This window comes from Morone saxatilis, unplaced genomic scaffold, assembly GCF_004916995.1.
Source record: "Morone saxatilis isolate NCDOM2014 unplaced genomic scaffold, NCSU_SB_2.0 Contig14, whole genome shotgun sequence".
Lineage (NCBI taxonomy): Eukaryota > Metazoa > Chordata > Actinopteri > Moronidae > Morone > Morone saxatilis.
Genome location: NW_023339696.1, coordinates 11418149 through 11438662, shown reverse-complemented (window position 1 = coordinate 11438662; position 20514 = coordinate 11418149). Strand labels below are relative to the sequence as shown.

The 20514-nt window shown below is 39.3% G+C and overlaps 1 protein-coding gene across 2 annotated transcripts in view; it reads right to left on the bottom strand.

Annotated features, from left to right (window-relative positions):
• si:ch73-374l24.1 (protein kinase C alpha type) overlaps positions 1–20514 on the bottom strand; it is a 94139-nt gene that overhangs the window by 48693 nt on the left and 24932 nt on the right. For both annotated transcript variants that reach the window (XM_035655819.1, XM_035655820.1), the window contains exon 3: positions 17861–17943. In XM_035655819.1, the coding sequence (XP_035511712.1) occupies positions 17861–17943 (83 nt within the window). The remainder of the gene's footprint in view (positions 1–17860; positions 17944–20514) is intronic.

Here is a 20514-nt window from a genome sequence, read left to right as displayed (position 1 = left end):
TGGTCCGTTTCGGTCTCCACCATCTCCTGAGAGAAATATCTGGCTCTTTAGCTGCTAAATGCTCCGCTATGTTCATCAGCTACTTGCTATCTAACAACCCTGATGAAAGCAGTGAGAGTGAACCGAATCAATAAAGCTGCAGGCCAGAAAAAAGAAACAAAAAGCTTAAAGATGCTGAAATTCTCTATTTAGATAAGGGTTTTATTCTCTGTGGGTTCATCCCTATGAGCAACTCTTTCGACATTACACACAGTCATTTTCTCCAAGTATTAATATAGAAATATTGATACAAGCAGCTTTAAAATCTTCTTTCTTGTGCTGGACAGACAGAAATGTTCAGTAAACAGAGAAGCACTCGGTGTGGACTGTAAGAGAATGCAACCACTTCTGTTTCCAGGCTCTTGCTGACCAAATACTTTTCACACACACACACACACCAAAGGCGGACGGCAGAGAAAGATTATCACAGGACACACCTGCACTGTGTGTGTGTTTGTATGTGTGTCTATTATACAGAGAACTGTATTTATGACAGCAAAGCAAGTCTTATGTCCCTGGTCAGTCTTTGCTGTTGCATTTGTGATGACTGAACGACAATGAAAGCAATCTGCAGAAGTTGCAGGAAAGAAGTGATGAACTTGAAGAAAATATGAAGAATGAGGGCAACAGGAAGGAAAGGAGGGAGGGAGAAAACACAAGTTTTTTGTAAACATTTTTCAGAGAGATGTTATTTTTTACAGATACTTGACCTATTCACATGGGCTCTGGTACAGCACGCAGTCTGTTTTCCAAACCAAAATTCAGACTTAATCTTCTCATTTATTAGTGAGTCAGTCAGCTAAATGAACCTTGATATCAATTTAGGATTCGTTAAATGCCAAAGAGAAAGAGGCCCAGCCATTGCATTGGCATTTAAACAAGAAGTGAATACATGATATTACTAAATCCACCTCTGTTATCCATAATCTCCATGCACTCAGAGGCATTGTTATGCACATTAATCATAGACGACAAAAACCCAATTTGAGCTTCATGAAATTATGCTCGGCAGTGTGGTGTTGTTCCCGCGCAGCCATTAAGTTCTTAAATCAGGTTAGGCTCTGTGGTGCGCTTCCTCATTGCAAACGCTTCCCAACAGGCCACTCCGAGTCTTTCACCTGCTGAGAGTGCAAGTTTTATGACTATTCATCTTCTACACTTCACCTCAGTGGGGAGCAGGATCTAGCACCATCATTAGTCTGTCTGCACTAAATGAGCTTCCATTCATTCAGCAATCACATCCAGCGATGAGTGCTTGTGTGTCTGGAATGATTAAAGACAAAATAAAGGTCTGAGACGTGAAGCGCAGCCACAAAAGAGTCTCTTGTTCTATGAGTGGAGAGTTTGATAAGGATCGCGCAATACGACACCTTTCAATCAGGTAAGCGGACTCGTTTATCTGGTGAAAGGAGCGCAGGCTGGTGAGGTTCCTGCATTTAATCATGTGGACATGTGGTATCAAACCACATAAATAATGTCAGCCCTCCAATTGCTACCAGCCATACAAAGTTTCCAAGAAGTGTGATCCAAAGAAACATACAGAGTTCTTGAGGTAAACAAAGGAAGTTCAACTTAAAAGAGATCAAACCAGGTTAGTGTACGAGTGCATTGGGTCACATAATAACACAGCGTGTCGGCCCGGGAGAGGTAAACATGTCAGGGAGGCTAAACTCCTCGAGAGTCCACCTTTCTGAGCAACTCCTCTCTTCAGTAACACTGCAGCCAAAAACACTGGCTCAGACTGACATTTCTGGGGCAGCTATCTGTTTGTGTGAGTGTGTGTGTGTGTGTATATGTGACTGTGAATATACCTGACTCAGAGATGCACCTAAAACACAAACACATCACAAGATTCTGGCTAAATGTGCAACTCACTCATGTAAAGTAATGTAACAAACATGATTATTATAAGGATAATGTAGAGTAGTTTTGTTTTGATTGATTTGAAATACATTGTAATACAGGAGTTCTCAAACTTTCTTTTGATAAGGTACCCCCTTTTTTCTTCCAAGAACCCCCTCACCAGCAACATTTCTTGATAGACTAAAAAAGACGTACAATACAGCAACCTTGTAACTTAAAAACAGTTTAATTTTCAAATGTTGGCAAACCAATTTTTTTGTCATCATGCAATTACACTAAGACAGCACTGAATTTGCATTGAACTGTGTCTTTTTGATAAGTTGTACTTACAATTTAATGAGGATCTTTGTCTTTCAGTTTGGGACCCTCACAGCGGGATCCTCTCAGCAGTAACCTTTCAGCTGTTGACAGTGGTTCCGCTCTGAGCCCCCTCCTGACCCTGTCCCCAAGGCTGAGCCCAGACACCCTGCCATGCGCAACCTAATTCTTTCTGCCACTATCCAAAGCCCATGATTGTAATTGAAGGTTGGAACATATGTAAACTTAATTGAGAGCTTCGCCTTCGGGCTCAGATAACTCAGATACACCCAGATTACTGCCACTGCTTCAGATTCAGGTTCATGTTCATCACTACGAGCGACCCCTTTCACATTACATTGTTTTCGCATTGTAATTTGATACACTGATATTATAAAAACAAATATTATACTGTCCTTAAAACATGAGCTTAGTACATCTTAAAACACACATTTCTTACTGTTGTTGGATATATCTGCATGTAAAATAGGGATGTACCAATCCCATCCCCTGGATTGGTATCAGTGCTAATATAACATTGATCTACATTAAACACACTTTTCTTTAGTTAGGTTCATTCAGTCACAGTCACTTGTTTTTTAGTGCCACAATTATCCCTTTTCTCATCTTACCTTACATAAAATGATTCAAAAGAGTTCTAAACACTGAGGTTTATAGATTTTAAATATTGGAAAAAGAGAGCACTGGTATCAGATCAGTACTCCTCATCTGAGGCACTGAAAAAAACCCAAATGTAAAATTATATTGACTTTTGGTCATACTGCCCAGTTCCACACTGTAGCAATGTGTTGATCTATTTTTAGTTACAACAGACAATGTAACTCATCTAATGAAAGGTCCCAGTTTGAGTGCCAAGATATGATTAAACACCAATGATTGACACAAGCTATGAAGCTATGAATAGTCTGACAATAATGCCGTCTCTCCACTGTTTGATTCTGCACCAGAGAAGAAGAGAAGAAAGACAGAGGACCAAATAATGTTCTGAAGGACCAAATGCTCCTAAAAATGAGAGGAGAGAGAACAGATGCAATTGGCAAAGAGAAGGGCAGGTCGCCCACACACACACACACATACAGTCACACACCATACGGCCCAGCAGGAGGTAAACACACATGCAGAACTTGGAGAACACACCAACACTGGCAACCACGGTGAAAGTACATACAAGGGTGATCATGCACTGAAGCTGTACACATTATCATTATCATCATACGCTCTTTACAGTAACTGTGTGTGTGTGTGTGGAGTTTAAGGCCACTCACAGGCCGTGAAGCTCATATCGCAGGCTAAGCTAATTATGCTACATCTCCATTGCGCCCTGATTTATGCTCCTCCTCTTGCTCATCACAGCCCAGCAGGGAATTGGCCTTTTGACACGCACAATGTACTACAAACCACATTCTCCTCCTCTTCTCTACTCTCATATGTCTTCTTCTTCTCTCCTCCTCCATCTTCCCTGCAGGCAGAAAGCGCCCTCCAGCTCCCAGACCTCCTCCTTCGCTCTACTTTTGCTTCCTCCGGGTTCTTGTGAGGGTAAATGACAATGCTGTAGATTTTCCCCTTCTACTCTCCCAATTCCCCATATTTGCTTGACCTCCATGAACTACTTCTTCCTTCACATTACTTACTGCCCCTCCTCAAATGTTCCTTCTCCTTCTCCTTTCCGTCCTCATTACCCACTCCTCCTCCTACTTTCATGCTTCTTTTAAAGACTGGGACCTCAGGTGCAGCAGCTCTCTGTTCTTTTCCCCAGAAGAAGATTCACGAAATTCCACCTAAATTATGAAAACTTTGATGGGAGCTCAATGCCTACTCATATTTCCAAACTACCTCTGGTTTGATGTCTCAATTTCTCTTTACTTTCTTCCTTACTTTTACTTTTTCTTGTCTTCATTCGTCCTTAGATTTCTCTCTTTTTCTGCAAGCCTCTCTTTTTGTAGCAAGACTTCCATCCCCTTTGAAAATGTCAGACGTTTCAGCACACTTAGATTTTCCCTTATTAAAAGACATGACCTACTCCCATTAATTAACATTTCACGAGGAAGTTGGACATAATTGGCATGCGGGTCATGTTGATAAGCAAGATGAATGGTTCTATCTTTGCTGAAATGGTATCCATGTTTATCTTCGAGATGATCGAGCCTTAATTACCCTCCATTACAAATGCATTGGTCACACTAGGTTGGAAAAACTGTAAGGCTAATAACAGAGCCAACTGTGCTGAGGAAGTGTTTCTCCATTAGCTCTATGACTCCTTAACCCAAACAAGATTTGATACCAATCGTCCCATGTGTAACATAGCAGCTGTGTGGGCTGAAATGAGCCTGTGGCTTTAATCATTGCAATGTCCACCCAACTGTTACACTTAAACTCTCAAGTAAATCTTCTCTATCTTCTTAATTGCACTTGTTTCCTCCTCCTGTGCTCCCTCTCCTGTCCAGCTCTGTGGAGTCTATCTAGGCAGAAGGCTTCTGTTATTGTCAGCCCACAAGGAGGTTTTAATGAGCCGCACTGTTAATAAACAAAAGGAAGATCCACTCATCACGTATGCTGCGCAGCACGCACAAATATACAGTAGATATGAACTCACGCACACACAGCGGTATTACATAATCAAATTATTAAATATGTTTTCTTCAGGAAAGCGCACAGACGAAGGTGGAGGAGACAGTGTTGTTTTATGCAGCTGTTAGGGTCATATTTCCTGTTTTATCTAGCTGAACTTATGGTAGGAGGGAAAACAAAAGTTTGCTTTGAAGTAACAGTGCAGCTTCAGTGTGACCATGTAATCAAACTCATCTCAAAGCAAATGGAGAAACAAAATGTGAAGTGTACAAGAGTGTAGGAAAATACTGCATTTGAGAGTCTGCTATAATAACTTCCTGAACCAAAAACACATTGTGTGTATGTTTTTGATCCAGCAAACATGTTGAGTGGCTTTCCTTCCACATAAAACATTTGCAAAGCTGAGTTTTTATTTTAAAACTTGCATTGTTTGCATTCAAGTCTACTTCTTCTTCCCTGTTTTTTACAGGCACATTGCTGCATTATTTCGCACATTATCGCCACCTGTAGATCCGTGGAATAGTGTGAAACCATTGGCAGGAATGTGTAGTGTTTCACCAGCGTGCCCATGTGTGTCTTCACCATGGATGTGTTATAAGAACTGGATACTAGACTCAAAGAAGACGCCCATTTAGCTTCTGGTTTTACTTCCACATGGGGCGGCCCACTGCCAATAGACTTTAAGTTGGGATGACATCATGCACTTTAAAATAGCTTTTCTAGGCTCTGAGAAAGTTTTATAATATAAAAACATGGATTAAAATATATATAAATACAAAATATCATAATATAACAGGCCTTGTTTGCAGTTGGAGGTGTGCCATCAACAGAGAGACAGAGACAGAGATGTCTCTATTAGAATGGTGCTTTAGGGGAAAAATGCTTGTTGGGACACATTTACTGGCAGTACCGTGAGTGGCCACTGGGTCAAACAAGCAGCCAGGCTGAGTAGTAGTGCCGTATCCAACTTTCTTAAAAAGTCCATGGTCACGTGTACAGGAACAGACAGCATGTAAATATAACTTAAATAACATAAATATATTGCTCCAAAGCACTAGTGGTGAAAAACTCCATAGGGCATCCTTTAATTCAATACTCCAATTTTCCAACTTCCTAGAATCTGTTGTGAAAAAAGTGTGTGAAAAAAAGATTGAAAATCTGCCTTGCACACACACAGCAGCAGGCTCTGACAGACTTTAAGACTGTAGACAAATATGCTGACATGCAAAAATGCAAGATAAACACAATCTACTGTCTGTGAAGCCGAACAAAGTACCTCACCAGGCTGCATGGATACATACTGAAACCTTTCTAAGAACAAAACAGGCAGGAGTCTCCATAACAGCCAACTATATTAATCACAATGTGGAGTCGCATTAAATTAATGAATCAACACAACATTAATCATCATTAATCAGCCATGAATATTCACGCTTTCTCTGAATGTCTTTGAGTTTTTGATTGTTAATCAGACAAAGCAAGCCATTTGAGGCTCTAGATAATTATGATGGGCATTTTTTATGAAATTTTACAGACTCAACAATTAATTGATTAATCAAAATTGACAGATTAATTCATAATGGAAATTACTGTTAGTTGCAGCCCTAGGTTAGCATTGTAAACCACTACAGACAAAAATATCCCTGGCTGTGAAAGGCAAATTGCCGGTTTATTGGCCCAACGGCTCAGACCTTTTAAATTGTGCCCCACCCACTGCTGTGCAGGGCCTGCGCTGCTGTAACAGAGGCAGGCATTTGCACACGTCAGCTGGTGGCTGCGCTACAGCAGAGATGCCCCACTGTGTGTGTTTTGGTAAGGTGGCCATTTTCAGACACGAGTAGAGCAGGATGACAGATAATAAGGGTAAAGAGACCCAAGGCGAGGAGAAGCAGACTGTTGGTGAGAGGCGACAGAGTGTTTCCCTTCTCTCTGCAGCACAGCCTGGGGACAGCCATGCAAACAGTGTTCTTCACACTCCAGCATTTAGACGTGCTGCATTTAGGCAACGTGTGATGTTTTCATTTGCACACCGTGTAAGCAGCATTAAAAAGAGACCGTCTGACACCATGTGTGTTATATCTCTGTGCACTCACATGCAAGCACAAGGAAGAGGTGTAAACATGGCAGGTATAACAATAATAAGATGTATTGATGTAAATGAGTTTAGGTGTGTGTAACTTCGTTGGCATAGTACATTCCTATTTATGTGTTATTCTTACACAAAAAGCAAGTTTTCTGTTGTTTAATATCCAGATTTGGCCACTGGGAGTCTTCATGCAACTCATATTTTCCAGTAATGTTTCCTGCCTTGGGACAGCAGGTAGAAACCAGAGTGTCCCCAACAAGCACCAAAATTCATTAACTAACTGACACACTGGTTTATGTAATAAGGCATGATACCAATAACTGCAGATTGCCATTTGATATCTGTGATTAAATCAGCATCTTATGTAATCCCTCATATTTTCCAGCTGTTCAGACATCTGAGACTTCCAAGCTTATTGATTTCTGATAATTAAAGTATGGGTTTTCATGTAGTTTATATCTCATGAACATCACTTCACGAAAACTCGAGCAGCATTTTCCTTTTGACCTAAATAACAAAAAGTCCATTTGCTAAGTTTGGACCAGATGGAGCAATGACCCTGTAAATTTGATCTCTCAACCGGTAATGGTAATCATTTTTGATTAAATATTATTGAACGTCTTGTGAATTTTTGCCACAACTTTAGATGAGGAGCTGCAAAACATCTATGAAAGTTTCAAGGATTTTTGTTACAAATAATTTAAAGTAAAGCCCAATTCAGATTGGGTTCATTTCTCCACGGGGAGGTGGAATGATTTTTTTAGTGATTTTAAGTCCTGTCCATAGTGCATATATGTATGTTTTACCCCAACTCCAGGAATAAATTAGTCAAAATGATCTCTGTTTTTTTGGTAAACCTATTGGTTCTAGTTTATATATTCTTTTTATTAAGCTCAGTGTAACGTGTGAAAATGGAGGAAGTTAAATGTTGTTGCTAATCTTATAGATGGAAACATGGTAAAATTAAAATTAAAAAAATAAAAGTCATCAGCAGGGGCTGTAACATCAGCTACAGGTTGGGTTTTTTTGGCTTTGAATTAATGCTTTGTTAAATATTTAAATATCAGGGGTAATAATGAACAAATTATGAATAAACAAGATTGCTCATCATAAACCTCTGGAGATTTGTGCTCTACTGCAGGTCATTCTCAGATTTAATTGCTTTTGTGTATTAGCTAAACTATTCCTGAATAATATTGTTAAATTAAATAAATGCATGCATCCACAGTAATGGAATATAAAGTATAGATACAGGGGTAAATAAATATTTGTAAATTCTATATAAATTATTACTTTCACCATAAACTGAATGAAGAGTTGTCACTGTATTTTCACTGTACAATATGTTGCTCAGAAAGAAGAACGAACATAAGACACAGTTTAAAAAGACAGTGACACCTGGTGGAAAATACTTTCTTCAACTTTTGAGCAGCAGTCAAAACCGATAGTAGTTAAGTAAAATAATGTCCCGCTCATTGAGACCAATCTGTGAGAAATGGCCAGAGGCAGAGCCAGTCTGGGACATCTGCTCAGCCCACAGTAAAGTTGCTTACAGATTGTGACTTTTGACTGAGGAGCAGCCTCATGTCCACAGCGCCTCAGTGCAGCTGTCTTACATAACCATAACGTCTGTAATCTAAAGAGTGGCCTGTTCCTCTGGGTTAACGATACACAGACAGACGTTCGTCTTTTAAGCTATTGTGCAGAGTTATCAAGATAATTCATCACCCCCCTGCCTGCTCTTGTGGCTGCATTTTGCAGCACGTGTTGGCACGCTGAGCTTGACTCTAAGCTTTAATCTGCGCTCTGTGCACTTCAGCATTGACATGTGGAGAGATTTGACATTGTGTAAGCTGCTGTAGCAGGCGGGTTAGCTAGCATCTCCCAGCTGTTGCTGCAGGTTAGAGCTGAACTGCTGGGAATAGCCCGAGACTGGCAGGCTAATGGTGCGAGACGCAGCTGAAGTGTGGGCTACTGTATGCTATCAGGCGCAGCTAATGCAGCCACCACCCTTTGCTAAGTCACTGATGTATGTGTAGCATGAAACAGACCTGAAGTCACTGATTTCTGAGCACAGGAGTTTGAAAGTGAAATTTTTTAAGTCAAGCAAAGAATGGACAACATAAAAAAAAGAAATAAATTTAAAAGTAATTGAATTGGAGGTGAACAAATACGATAAATAAGAGGATAAATGTTTTCAGAACTGCACTGATGCCCGGTAGCTGCATCAGGACAGAGGCTGCAACCGGGGGTTAACAGTAAAAAACAAAGAAACACTGAGCTGTCACAGCTGCCAACAGCAGGACCATGAGATGGAAGGAACAAGGGATTTTCCATGTTTCAGCTCACCACTTGTCAATGTGTCAGAGTGATGCAGAAACTCAACTCTTTTCATCTGACTCAGTGTGATGCTTGGGCTTTCTCTTTCTATACAGGTTGACAGTAGGCAGATGACAGTTGACAGGTACTGTGCATCAGGCAGTAAAGCAGCCAGCCATCTTGGTTGTTTTTTTTTCTGCACAGATAAGTGGAACATCAATATGAGCTCCTCTGCGATTTCAGGAAGGCTGTGACTGATTGTGCGCTCATATTCATGTCATCAGGACAAGGGTAATATTCATTTGAAAGGTGTACAAGAAAGAGCAGTGGCAAAATATTAGAGTCAGAATTAAATGCAGTCACATAACTGAAGCTAACACAAGAACAACATGACCATATAAACTACATACTACTACATACAAACTACCTAACATCAAGAAACTTTGTGACAATGCAATTTTCAGATAATGCAGTGGTTTGTTTTTTAAATGGCTTATTTAGTTAGAGAAGCTGCAGAATTTGCAAAAAGTAAGCACCATCAGAGAACCGTCAGGAACTGGCTGATCAAGGTTTATAGATTACACGTACATGAAAAATTAATAATCATATCTTTTCTGGGTTAAAACCTCATTTAAGGCCTGCTTTGAGTGTGTGCGTGTGTGTGTGTATTTGTGTTGTATGTGTCATCATAGGTGTGTACGTGTGAGCACTGGCTGCTATTTATGGGGCTTTCTCTATATCGATCTATTTAATCAACAGGGTCAACGCCAAAGTCTTAATCCAATAAAGCTTCTGCCTTCATGTTAACTTGAGTTGTTTTTGTACGATCCCTCTGTTGTTTTTATTGTCTCTATTATTTTATTGTTGAATTAGTTCTTTATCTGCTGTTTTTTCTGTAAGACACTTTATAACCTTGTTAAGAAAGGTGCTATATAAATAATAATAGTAATATTTATGTGCCATAAACCCAGTGCCTCTGATATACAGTCTAAACAAAAATTGGATAACATTAAAAACTTCTTTCAAACTAATATTTATTGCAGAAGTTGTCATAGGAGACGCTTACCGTCCTCTCTGGCACCAGACACCAGTAGCTAAGGCACCTGGGTGCCAGCCACACACACACACACACACACACAGCACACACACACAGAGGCAAGAAGACAAGCCAACACAAAAAGAATTACAGGCACTGAAACATAGCGAATCCATGTGCAGAAACTGTCTTGTAAAGGCTCAAAAACGTGGAAAATCAAATCTTGTATATGAATATGTACCGTACACAAACACATCTACACAAGGACAGACACATGCGCACACACACACACACACACACAAACACACTTCTTAGTATGCTGATTTAGTTCATCCACAAGCACGTATAATTCAGTTTAGGGAGAATCAGTGTGGTCTCTTCCTTAACTAATTTTTCTGAACACGGACACTTGCAGCTTCTCAGACCTGAACTGTGCCTCTGGTAATCACTGACAAACTGCAGCTGAATTACAGATGACCTCATTTGGATACAACTGATAGTTAACTACTGAACTGGAAACCGTTGAGCTTTTTGCAAGCAGTTTATTTAAACATTTTGCCTCCTGCGCAGATGGAAATGAAACTTTTCCCTGTAATTAGTAATTAGTAATCCCTGTGATCCGTGAAGTTGGGTTTATATAAAGTGACAAACATTGAATTTATCAAGTTTTTATCTGACTTTTATCTAATGTAAATATGTTTTTTCCTACAATAATGGAAAAACTAGGATGTCTGTAATAATGTTTTGCAAGATAAAACAACAACACATTCTTCCACATATTTGTGGGAATAAATTCAGCAATTTAAAGGCATATGTTCATATTTTGAGTCAAAGTAATGTTTCAGTAGCTTATCCCTTTACACCTACAGTATACTGCAGGAGCTGCACAGATGTATGTGCAAGAAGATTTCATATCTAAGAACTACAACTTTGTTTTGAGGGATAAAAAATGTAGACAAATCACTGCTCTCCTGTCCTTTTCTCAGCAATATCCTCATTTTCACCGGAGCCAGTGGCTAATGATGCCTCTCACTCTGCTCGTCATTCCAATTAAGCCACTGGTGTAGGTTTCAGCAGAGTCAGAGTATCAACAGGCCTGAGCGCTGATGACTGCTGTAATGAGTTACAGAGTGGGGAGCATGGCTGCAGTACTCAACTCGATACTTACTTGATGAGGAGTTTGTAAGAGAAGCTGAACATGCTACTGCATAGAGCAGTGCCAGTGATTTAAGTTTTTACTGCTGTTTTTAGTTTTAGATCTGTTGAACACTGAAGGGAAGTTGTGGGAAGTAACTAAGTATATTTACTCAAGTACTGTAATTTAGATAACTAACTAAAGTATTTCCATTTTATGCTACTTCATACTTCGAATACATTTTAGAAGTAGACAGTATACTTATTACTCCACTACATTTATTCAACAGTTACATATATTTTCTACATTTAAAAAATATTCTTAGTTCATAATCTGATGCATAGTTAAAGATTAAACTCCTTCACAGTATAATAAGTAATAAAAATCATTTCCACCTGCACCAGCTACAACATTTAAGCACAGCTTACATATTAATACACCCATCATCGTAAATGTTTTGTTGCTTATACTTTTAATTAAGTAAAATATTGACTGCAGCACTTTAACTTGTACTGGAGTATTTTTTATAGTGTAGATGATCTGAATACTTCTTCCACCATTGCTGATGAGTGTGGCATCTGTAACCACACCCAAGAGCGATGTCACAACGATACTGACAGTACACTTCTACATCACTGTAAGATAAGAAGTAAAACCACAGGAGATCAGTAAAAGCAACACTTTCAGCAGATGATAAGTAGCTTTTTAAGCCAGTGCAATTTATTGTGCTAGAAAAGAAAATGTTGGATTTGGGTTCATGAAAATGATAGTTTGAATAGAACATATTTATACTGTGGATGAGCCAAAAGGACCAAAATACACAGAAAACAACAGTAGCTATCATGGCTAAGAGGTTTGGCTTACTCTGTTGTGTGTAACACTCATTTTAGGCAGCAGGAATATGTTCCTGGCAATATGATGGATTTTAGGATGCCTGTCAAACTGGGACCATGTGAGACGAAAAACTTGGTACAGTCCCATGAATTCAAGTGGCTCTTTGCTTAGTTTCATTGTCAGCAGCAGCCTCTAAGTCGTCTGGCACTGTGGGAATATCTGTCATGGAGCCAGAACAGATTGAGCTCATAGGAAACATAAAATGTGTAAAATATGTCAATTCTTTATAAATGCTCGCTCACCAACCTGCTCAGTACGGCACAAGTTCTCCAAAAACCTCAACTCCTCACCAGGGATTCTTCCTGGATACTGACTGACCAACTGTCTTGCAAATTATAAGGCAGTGATCCATCAATCGGTGCATATTTCTTACTTGTATTACTACTTTATTACTGTTGTACTTGACCACACTCTATAACATCCAGTTCCTCTGTTTTGAGTGTAGGAAACTACCTTATGAAGATAAGTCACAATAAGTTTATATATATACATATTTTGGAAATCAACTTTTTACCATAGCTGAGACAACTGATTAATTTGTTTGACCGACAGAAACTTAATTAATTAAAAGTTTTTTAACGTTTGAAGCAATTTTTTCAGACAAAAACAGGTTCTAGAGAATTGGTCAACAAAAAAGTGATTTAAATAAATTGTCGATTTTATAGATCAAATGATCCATAGATTCACTGAGAAAATAATTTGCAGGTTATTCGATAATGAAAATAATAATTTCTCCCACACATTCAATCACTGTGGTTAATAATCTAAAATTATCCAACCTTTGTAGTTGCTGTTTTCACTTCACATAGGGCAATGCTTTGATGAATGTAGATACGCAGCAGCCTCTGGTCACATAACGCTCCCGGCTCCAAGAACAAATTTTCTTCTTTATTACTGTCATATACAGGTCAATGGCACTCTGGATTTCTCTGCCCACAGATATCACATCTACTGTTAATAATAAAAGAACTTTCAGAAAGCCCAGAAAGAAATATCTTGCAATATAAAAGCATAAGAACAAACCCCTGGTCTGATTGTTAGTTTTTTTTCCTTCTTCTTCTTTCTTCTTTATTTTGATGTTAATTGCATTATTACCTTTTATCACTTTGTTCTCGTCTTCACTCATCAGTTGATTTGCATAGTACTTTTATATTTTAAGTTGTTTGTATTTTCTTATTTTTATGTTTGTACTGTATTTTTGATGTTTAGGACCCCAGGAAACTAGAGGCACATAGATGTGCTTTTAATGGGAATTCTTAAATAAACAATAAATAAACAGAAATAGTTAATGTTGCATTGAAGACTTTGACATTGTGCACATGGTCGGATTTGAAACATATGATATTTTTTTAACATTGCATTTAATAAATATCCACAACACACAAATATCCAAATCCTACAAATGTATAAAAAAAATGTCCAGTAAGGCAAATACACGTGATAAATGAAACACATGGGGCAGGATGGGAAAAAAAAAAACCCATCTAAAATACATGAAACACATGCAAACGCTCAGCAGCAGTGTTGTTAATGAACAGGGCACAAGACAGATGGTTGGAGAGAGGATTTGCCAAGGAGAGTAACAGCAATATACCCATGTAAAGCATAATCTTCCCGGTCACACCAACCAAATCTGCCACTGAAATGAAGTAATATTACCAAAAAAAGGAAAATGGGAAGACTTTAAAAGGGCTTGATCTGGTTAAAGATCCAGGCCTCTTATGTACATGTAACCTGGTTGTGAAACCTATATTGTTTCTCTATGGATGAGTCACCTTCATTCACTGTTTCCAGAGTGATCCTTGACTGATAATACAGCACTATTTACCACCTACGCCTCACAATGTGCTGAATGAAAACCAGAAAAAGACAAGAGAGAGAGAGAGAGAGAGAGAGAGAGAGCACTTTTCACTCAAATGCTAATGCGAACATCTCTCTCTCTTCTCCATGTTGTTCTGCGAGTGGATCAAAGCATCTGCCGCACAGATGACGCCAATCACGCACTGAGGCAGGCACAAGGGTCACTCACAACCCACAGTGCAAAGGGGCAGAGGATGTGTGTGTGTATGTGTTTGTATGTGTGTGTGTGTGTGTGTGTGGGTGTGTGTGCATCCAAGCCTCAAGCCAGATTTCAGGGAGTCATGACACCACACTGATTCAGAAGCTGAAGGGCAGAGGATGGAGGAGTGGAGATTGAGTGATGGATGGATGGATAGGCATTGGTGAGTCACTGTCATTCACGTCCACAGGCCGATTAATCAATTATTGGATTAATGGTTACAGCATACGCCTGGTGATATTCATTCTATAGTTTTCTTACTATCAACAAATCCAGTGAAAAGACCAAAACAAAGAATTAACTGATGAATTGCAGCCTGAGCTACTTTTGCCCTAGACTATCCATTGTCATCCTAAAGACACGTCAATGAGCTTCTTGTTTTTTTGTCTCGGCCTTGACTCTGTGAGTTGGACTATAGCACTGCTTGAAGGCACGAGATGGTGCACTGTAAAAAACGCCAGCTTATATTCATTGACATAAAAAAGGATTAGAAGTTGTCAGAAAAATATAAATAGTCAAAATTTAAAGAAAGAAAAAACAAACAGAATCTTGCTTCAATAAAAGTGAGTGAAGTAAAGTAACTTTTCATCTTTAGCTGTGATTTATTACAAAGTAAGAAAGGAAACTTGTCTTCTTTAGTTGCAGAACCATTTCAGGCAGCTGGTAGCATCTCAGGTAAGTTGACTGTTTGGTCTGTAGTTAAACTTACATGGAATTGAGAAAATTGTGAAAAACTGACAGGTTTAAAGGAAAAAAAGTGCTTTGCGGTTTAAAAGAAGAGCTGTTTGTGTATGAAATAGTCCTGTATCATCATATGGTAATTCAAAGAGGTCCATCCCCAAAGGGCTCTCTATTCACTCAAAGCCAGTCGGTAGATAATGGGCACAAAAACAGGCAGACCCAAAAAATTCACAATCGACACTTAAAGACGCAATGTAGGTGTGTGCGTGTGCGTGAGAGAGAGAAAGATGAAAGAGAGGAAGAGAGAGACAGAGACAGCAGGAAGATAGACAGATAGAGCTGAGGAGATGCATGGTTGAATAACAAGAAGGTAGCTCAGGAGTGATACAGAAAATTAACAATGGGTCTTGGAAAGAGAGAGAGTAATGAGTCTTTAAAAAGAAAAGAAGATGAACAGAAGCCAATACAAAGTAATTGCTCTGATAAAAGATGATAAAACACAAGTCACAAAACAAAAGTGTCCTCTTAATTGCCTGAGGTGCGAGAGCTTCACTGAACTGCATTTACTTTCTATCCTTTTAAAAACACCTTAAAACAACTTCTGACGTTATTTAATGAGGAGAGCCCGAAAATCACAGCGAGGAGGCGCCGAACAAACAGAGTGTCGTCATTACAGTTAATCAAATGGACAAAAGACAGTGGAGTCATTAAAAACAGAGAGATTTTGATGTTCTTGCTCGTGTATACATGGGAGGATATTGGTGTGGATGGGTGTCTGCGTCTTAATTGGCTTTACAAGCTAAAGAGTGAGAACGCCAGCGTCTAATTGGCTTTTGTGTTTGCATTCGTACAGTAGAGATGAAGAAAGTATGATGGCACAGCAGAGGTCACACCAAGTCATTGTACTTAAATCCTAAGTCAAAATTGACAAATCTCAAGTCAAGTGCCAAGATTTTTGAGTCCTAAACAAGTCACCAAATATAATGGCAATTTAACATGGATCAAGAGCAAATTGCAAAAATAGTTAAGATTTTTGGAGTTCTTTTGTATAATTAATTCAAAAACAAAGGCAACTTGTTCCAGTGAGAATAAAATCAGACTGAGTGTTTCAAGTCATTATTATGATTATGAGGGTACAGGTCTGCATGGTCTGCATTTGACAACTATAAACAAAGAAATGTATTTGGTCACGTATGCCTCTACATTTTGCACAGGAAACTACATGATTCTCAAATTTGTGAAAAAACATTAAGGCACGGCTTTGATGCGGGTCGCCATCTGGAATCAAACCTGCAACAGTTGCAACTGTGCAGCCAAGTCATGCGCTGTAGCCATTTCACTACCGAGCCGCTCCCTAGCATATAGCACTATAAACCGGTACCACAACAGAATGAATTTTATGTTTCTGTCCTGTCTTGTTGTATTTAGTTGATTCAGAAAATGAAGGGACATGAATTGATTTGTGGCACACTTTTAATACCTAAAACTAAATAACATAACATAAATGTATGAGTTTAGTATATATATAAATAGTATATATACGTTTTTTTAATTTTGTCAAGTCGAGTCTGAGTCCACACCTCTGTAGGATGGTATGGGGGCTTAACCTCTGCATGTGTGTTATTGGCTGGACTGCCTCAATAGAGCTTGTTGCATGTAAGTACACAGACATCAGTGCGTGCTGCAGCTGCGCTTGACCTCCATCTCTTATCTAACCAAGGACAGATACCCGTTCCTATGGCCGGAGGGAGGAGGAGACTGAGGTTCAACTGCTACAGCAGGGTCACACTTCAAACAGAGATCCCGAGGGGCCACAGAGGTCACACTACAACACTGATAAAACACCACCACCCTGGTAGAGCGCCACCCGATAGCATTAGATGGGCTTGGGGGGAAAGAGAGGAGGCTAATGAGAGACCATGTTATCACGCCTGATGTGTGGAAGCAAACAGTGAAGTGCTCCACATGAAATATACTGCAGATTCAGAGTGTTGACTTTTTACAGACAGGCACAAAAAAATCAATACGATGATATATTGCAATACTCCCTCTCGTAACATATTATTGATGTGCTGGTCTTGCTTGAATTGTTTAAGGGTCAGCCTGAATGCAAATGAGAGAGTATAATTTACTGAATAATAATGTTCTAGCGGCACTGCACTCTTTACACTTTTAGATATTGTGTACTCTGTATGGTTATTGTTGATCTTTCAGTGATGATACCTTGTTTCTCTCTAGCATGAGGGACAATGTAACTAACCTGACAGCTAATCTTGTGAATCCAACACCTTGGGTGTAATTCTTATTTATGGGATCTCATAGTTTTCTGATTTGTCACTATGACTGTATTCATTGTTCCATACAATGTTCACAGCTTCACCACTGCTTCCAGTAAAGACTTCTACTCAGTAAAGGCTAACTACTGTCTTCAACCTTTATTGGAAGTGTGTGTTAGCCTGCTGCAGAGCTGTGCACCTACACACACAGTGAGGGCAGAGGAGTTTTAGTTTCCTGTTGAACTTTATTTGCACATGTTGAGAAGACTTGATTTCTCATGACTCAGAAGTGTATCCATCTTTTAAACTGCTTTTGGCTCAGCTTTTTGGATTTTCTGTTTCTTTGACATATGAATGGCGTTCACATTGATGTGCGTAAAAAAAACTTTTTTTTATCAAAAAAGTCAAAATATAAGCGAAACTGAAACTATTTAAAAATACATGCTAGAGAATAATACCAATACCTATTTTTAAAAAACATATCTTGCCCATGGTGTAGTGCCATAAAATGATTACGGTGTGACTTTGTGTGCAAACAGATGAACTCAGGTTTTAAGAAGTGATGTATAAAGTATTAACAACTTACGTCTGTGTCGGGACCCTTGTCGGCTCCGGGGCAAGAGAAGGTGACGAACTCATGGCACCGTTTGTGAACCACAAAACAGCACACTGACAGAAGAAAGAGAGAAAGAGTTTTACAGTAACAATTTATGACACAACATTGTGACCTTGTTCTCATATGCACATAAAGTGCATTCAACCACCAAATCTTTCTCTTAAGGGAAAAAATATACACACAACACACACAGTATGATATCCTTATTCTGTCTGGTGTTTGATGCAAATTATCTGACGAATGACTGAGAGAAACATAAAGAGAAAGACAGTAAGCGAGAAAATGTGCATGTAAATTATCATCAATCAACTTCAAAAAGATTTTGACAAGCCTCTCTTGCATGGACACGCAAACAAATGCAGACAGATCAACAGACTTGCATGCATGTGCGCTCCCACACTCACACCCACACAAAAAATGTCACTACGTGATCTTGTGTGTTCTGCAGCCGTCGGCTCTTTACAGTCGGGTTGATGCTGATTGCATCACCCTCTCCCACTGAACTGGGATCCGCCCCTACCGAAAGTGTCACTCAGTATGACATGGCTGACATGACACCTGACGCTGCTCTCACGTCAGCGATTGGCATTTATATTTGGATGCTGCCACAGATCTGGAGGGAAAAGCAAAAGCGTGGACATCTGTGACAAGCTGACTCCCTCTCTGACTCGCACTCTGCGTACCCAACTATTTTTCGCTGCCATTATTTGAAATTCCTCATTCTTTCTTCTTGTTCATTCTCACACAATCTGTCTGCTTCACTCATTGTCAAGCTGCGTGTTTGTTCATGTGCACTTTTGTGCTCTCCCACTGCCATATTTGTGTGGCTTTTTGTCTCTTTCTCTGCCAGCTAAATCACACTTGCCAGACAATCTGACGGCCATTGGTTAAACAATAGAAATTAGTTTCCTGAGAAGTCCAAGAAACAGCAGGGGTTTCGACTGTCCATGCAAAAGGCTGTACTGTAACACAATAGTCAGTTGATTAGAAACATTTCAGATATTAATGCTGGTATCTTCACCAATATTTTTCAGCATAATGATTGTTTCCATCATCATAATCCTAATCCAACCCAAATACTCACTACAGTCTCTGTGTATGTATGTCAGAGATGGATATTCCCTTTCCACAGTGTATTGCTGAGCCAGTAGCAGCATAAAGTATGAATTCATCTCTTTCAGTAATAAAGAGGAAACGAGGCAGAGCGGGAGGGGAGGGGGATAAAAAGCTCAGCAAAATAGTGTCCAAAGTGATTTATCCATGGTCTGAAGTTGTCATCTGTGCCATTTGTCATTTTCATAATGTACAGGAGCAGACTATACACAGGTGTAAATGCATACGACAGGAAGTTTGAGGACCCAGTCAGTTGAGTATTTTCGGCTATGCAAGTGTGATGGCTCTATGGATGGCAACGTTCGATCAGTTCGTCCACCACTTTGATCCAGACTGAAATATAAATATTCATGATCCCCAGAGTCTTGATGAGGATGACTTTGATTATTCCATGACCTTTCCTCTAGCACACTGGTTCTCAAACAATAGTACGTGTACCTCTGGCGGTACATGGAGAAAACTAAACGAAAAAGATATAACACTATCAAATACTACAACATTTCTAATTGAAATACTTCAAATGCAATAGGTAAAATGTAATTAAGCTTTGTATTTCCTGTAATATTTTGTTTCCAAGTGTCAGACATATAATTAAACATTAATATGTTGAAACTCAAAACTGTTTCTGTTTTAACATTTAAATATGATTTAAATTGAATGTCATATTTTGTTATTTTTAAATGTTGAAAGCCATACAGTGAATTCAATTAGGGATTTCAAAGGATTCGGATTTTATGTTATCCAACCCCAACCCCCGGCCAGCTCTCTTATATGACATTTCAAGGCCTCTTAGGACTCTGAACTTATATATAAAATATAATAATCTATCTGTCCACTCCCAAAAGCAGCCTTCTTAATGATCTTTTATGAATTCAAAAAAGTGAGGACAAAAGCAGGGAACAAAACCAGTGTTGAAACCAGTCTTTATTTGCTGAAAGAATCAGATTTTCTGTCTGTCACTGCTGAGTGCATTAGCAATTGTTTTGGTATTGACCTCAGGGCATTTATTCCCACTTCATATCCACCTCCGACTCTCCCTGCAGTCAAACTTTCCATCCTCCCAGCCTACTATCAGCCCACTCTGCTGTCAATGAAATTAAGAAAGCATTTGCTTACATGCAAAGTAGGAGTAAAAAACACATAAAATCTGCTGCGTGTATTTTCATCTCCTGTAACACACACTGTTACTCAGCAGGATTAATTCTGAGTGTAACCATCAGGTTTATCTTTTCCTCCCCACAACCTACTTACAATGTGTGAATCACGGGCGTAATGACGTCCTTTCTCTCCCTCCATCCATCAGCTCTCCTCACACCTCCAGCCACACACCCACACGTCCATCGTCGCCTCTGTTTAGTGCTGATCTCAGACCAACTTGAGTGTCTGCTGGTGCTGCAGTGTGGAGCTGAGCAGACTGACTTGACACTGATCTCAGTTCAGAGGTGAAGACAGGCCGTTAAACTGTGTATAGTGGAAGGGATAAATCTGGCTTTGGACTGTGTGTGTGTGTG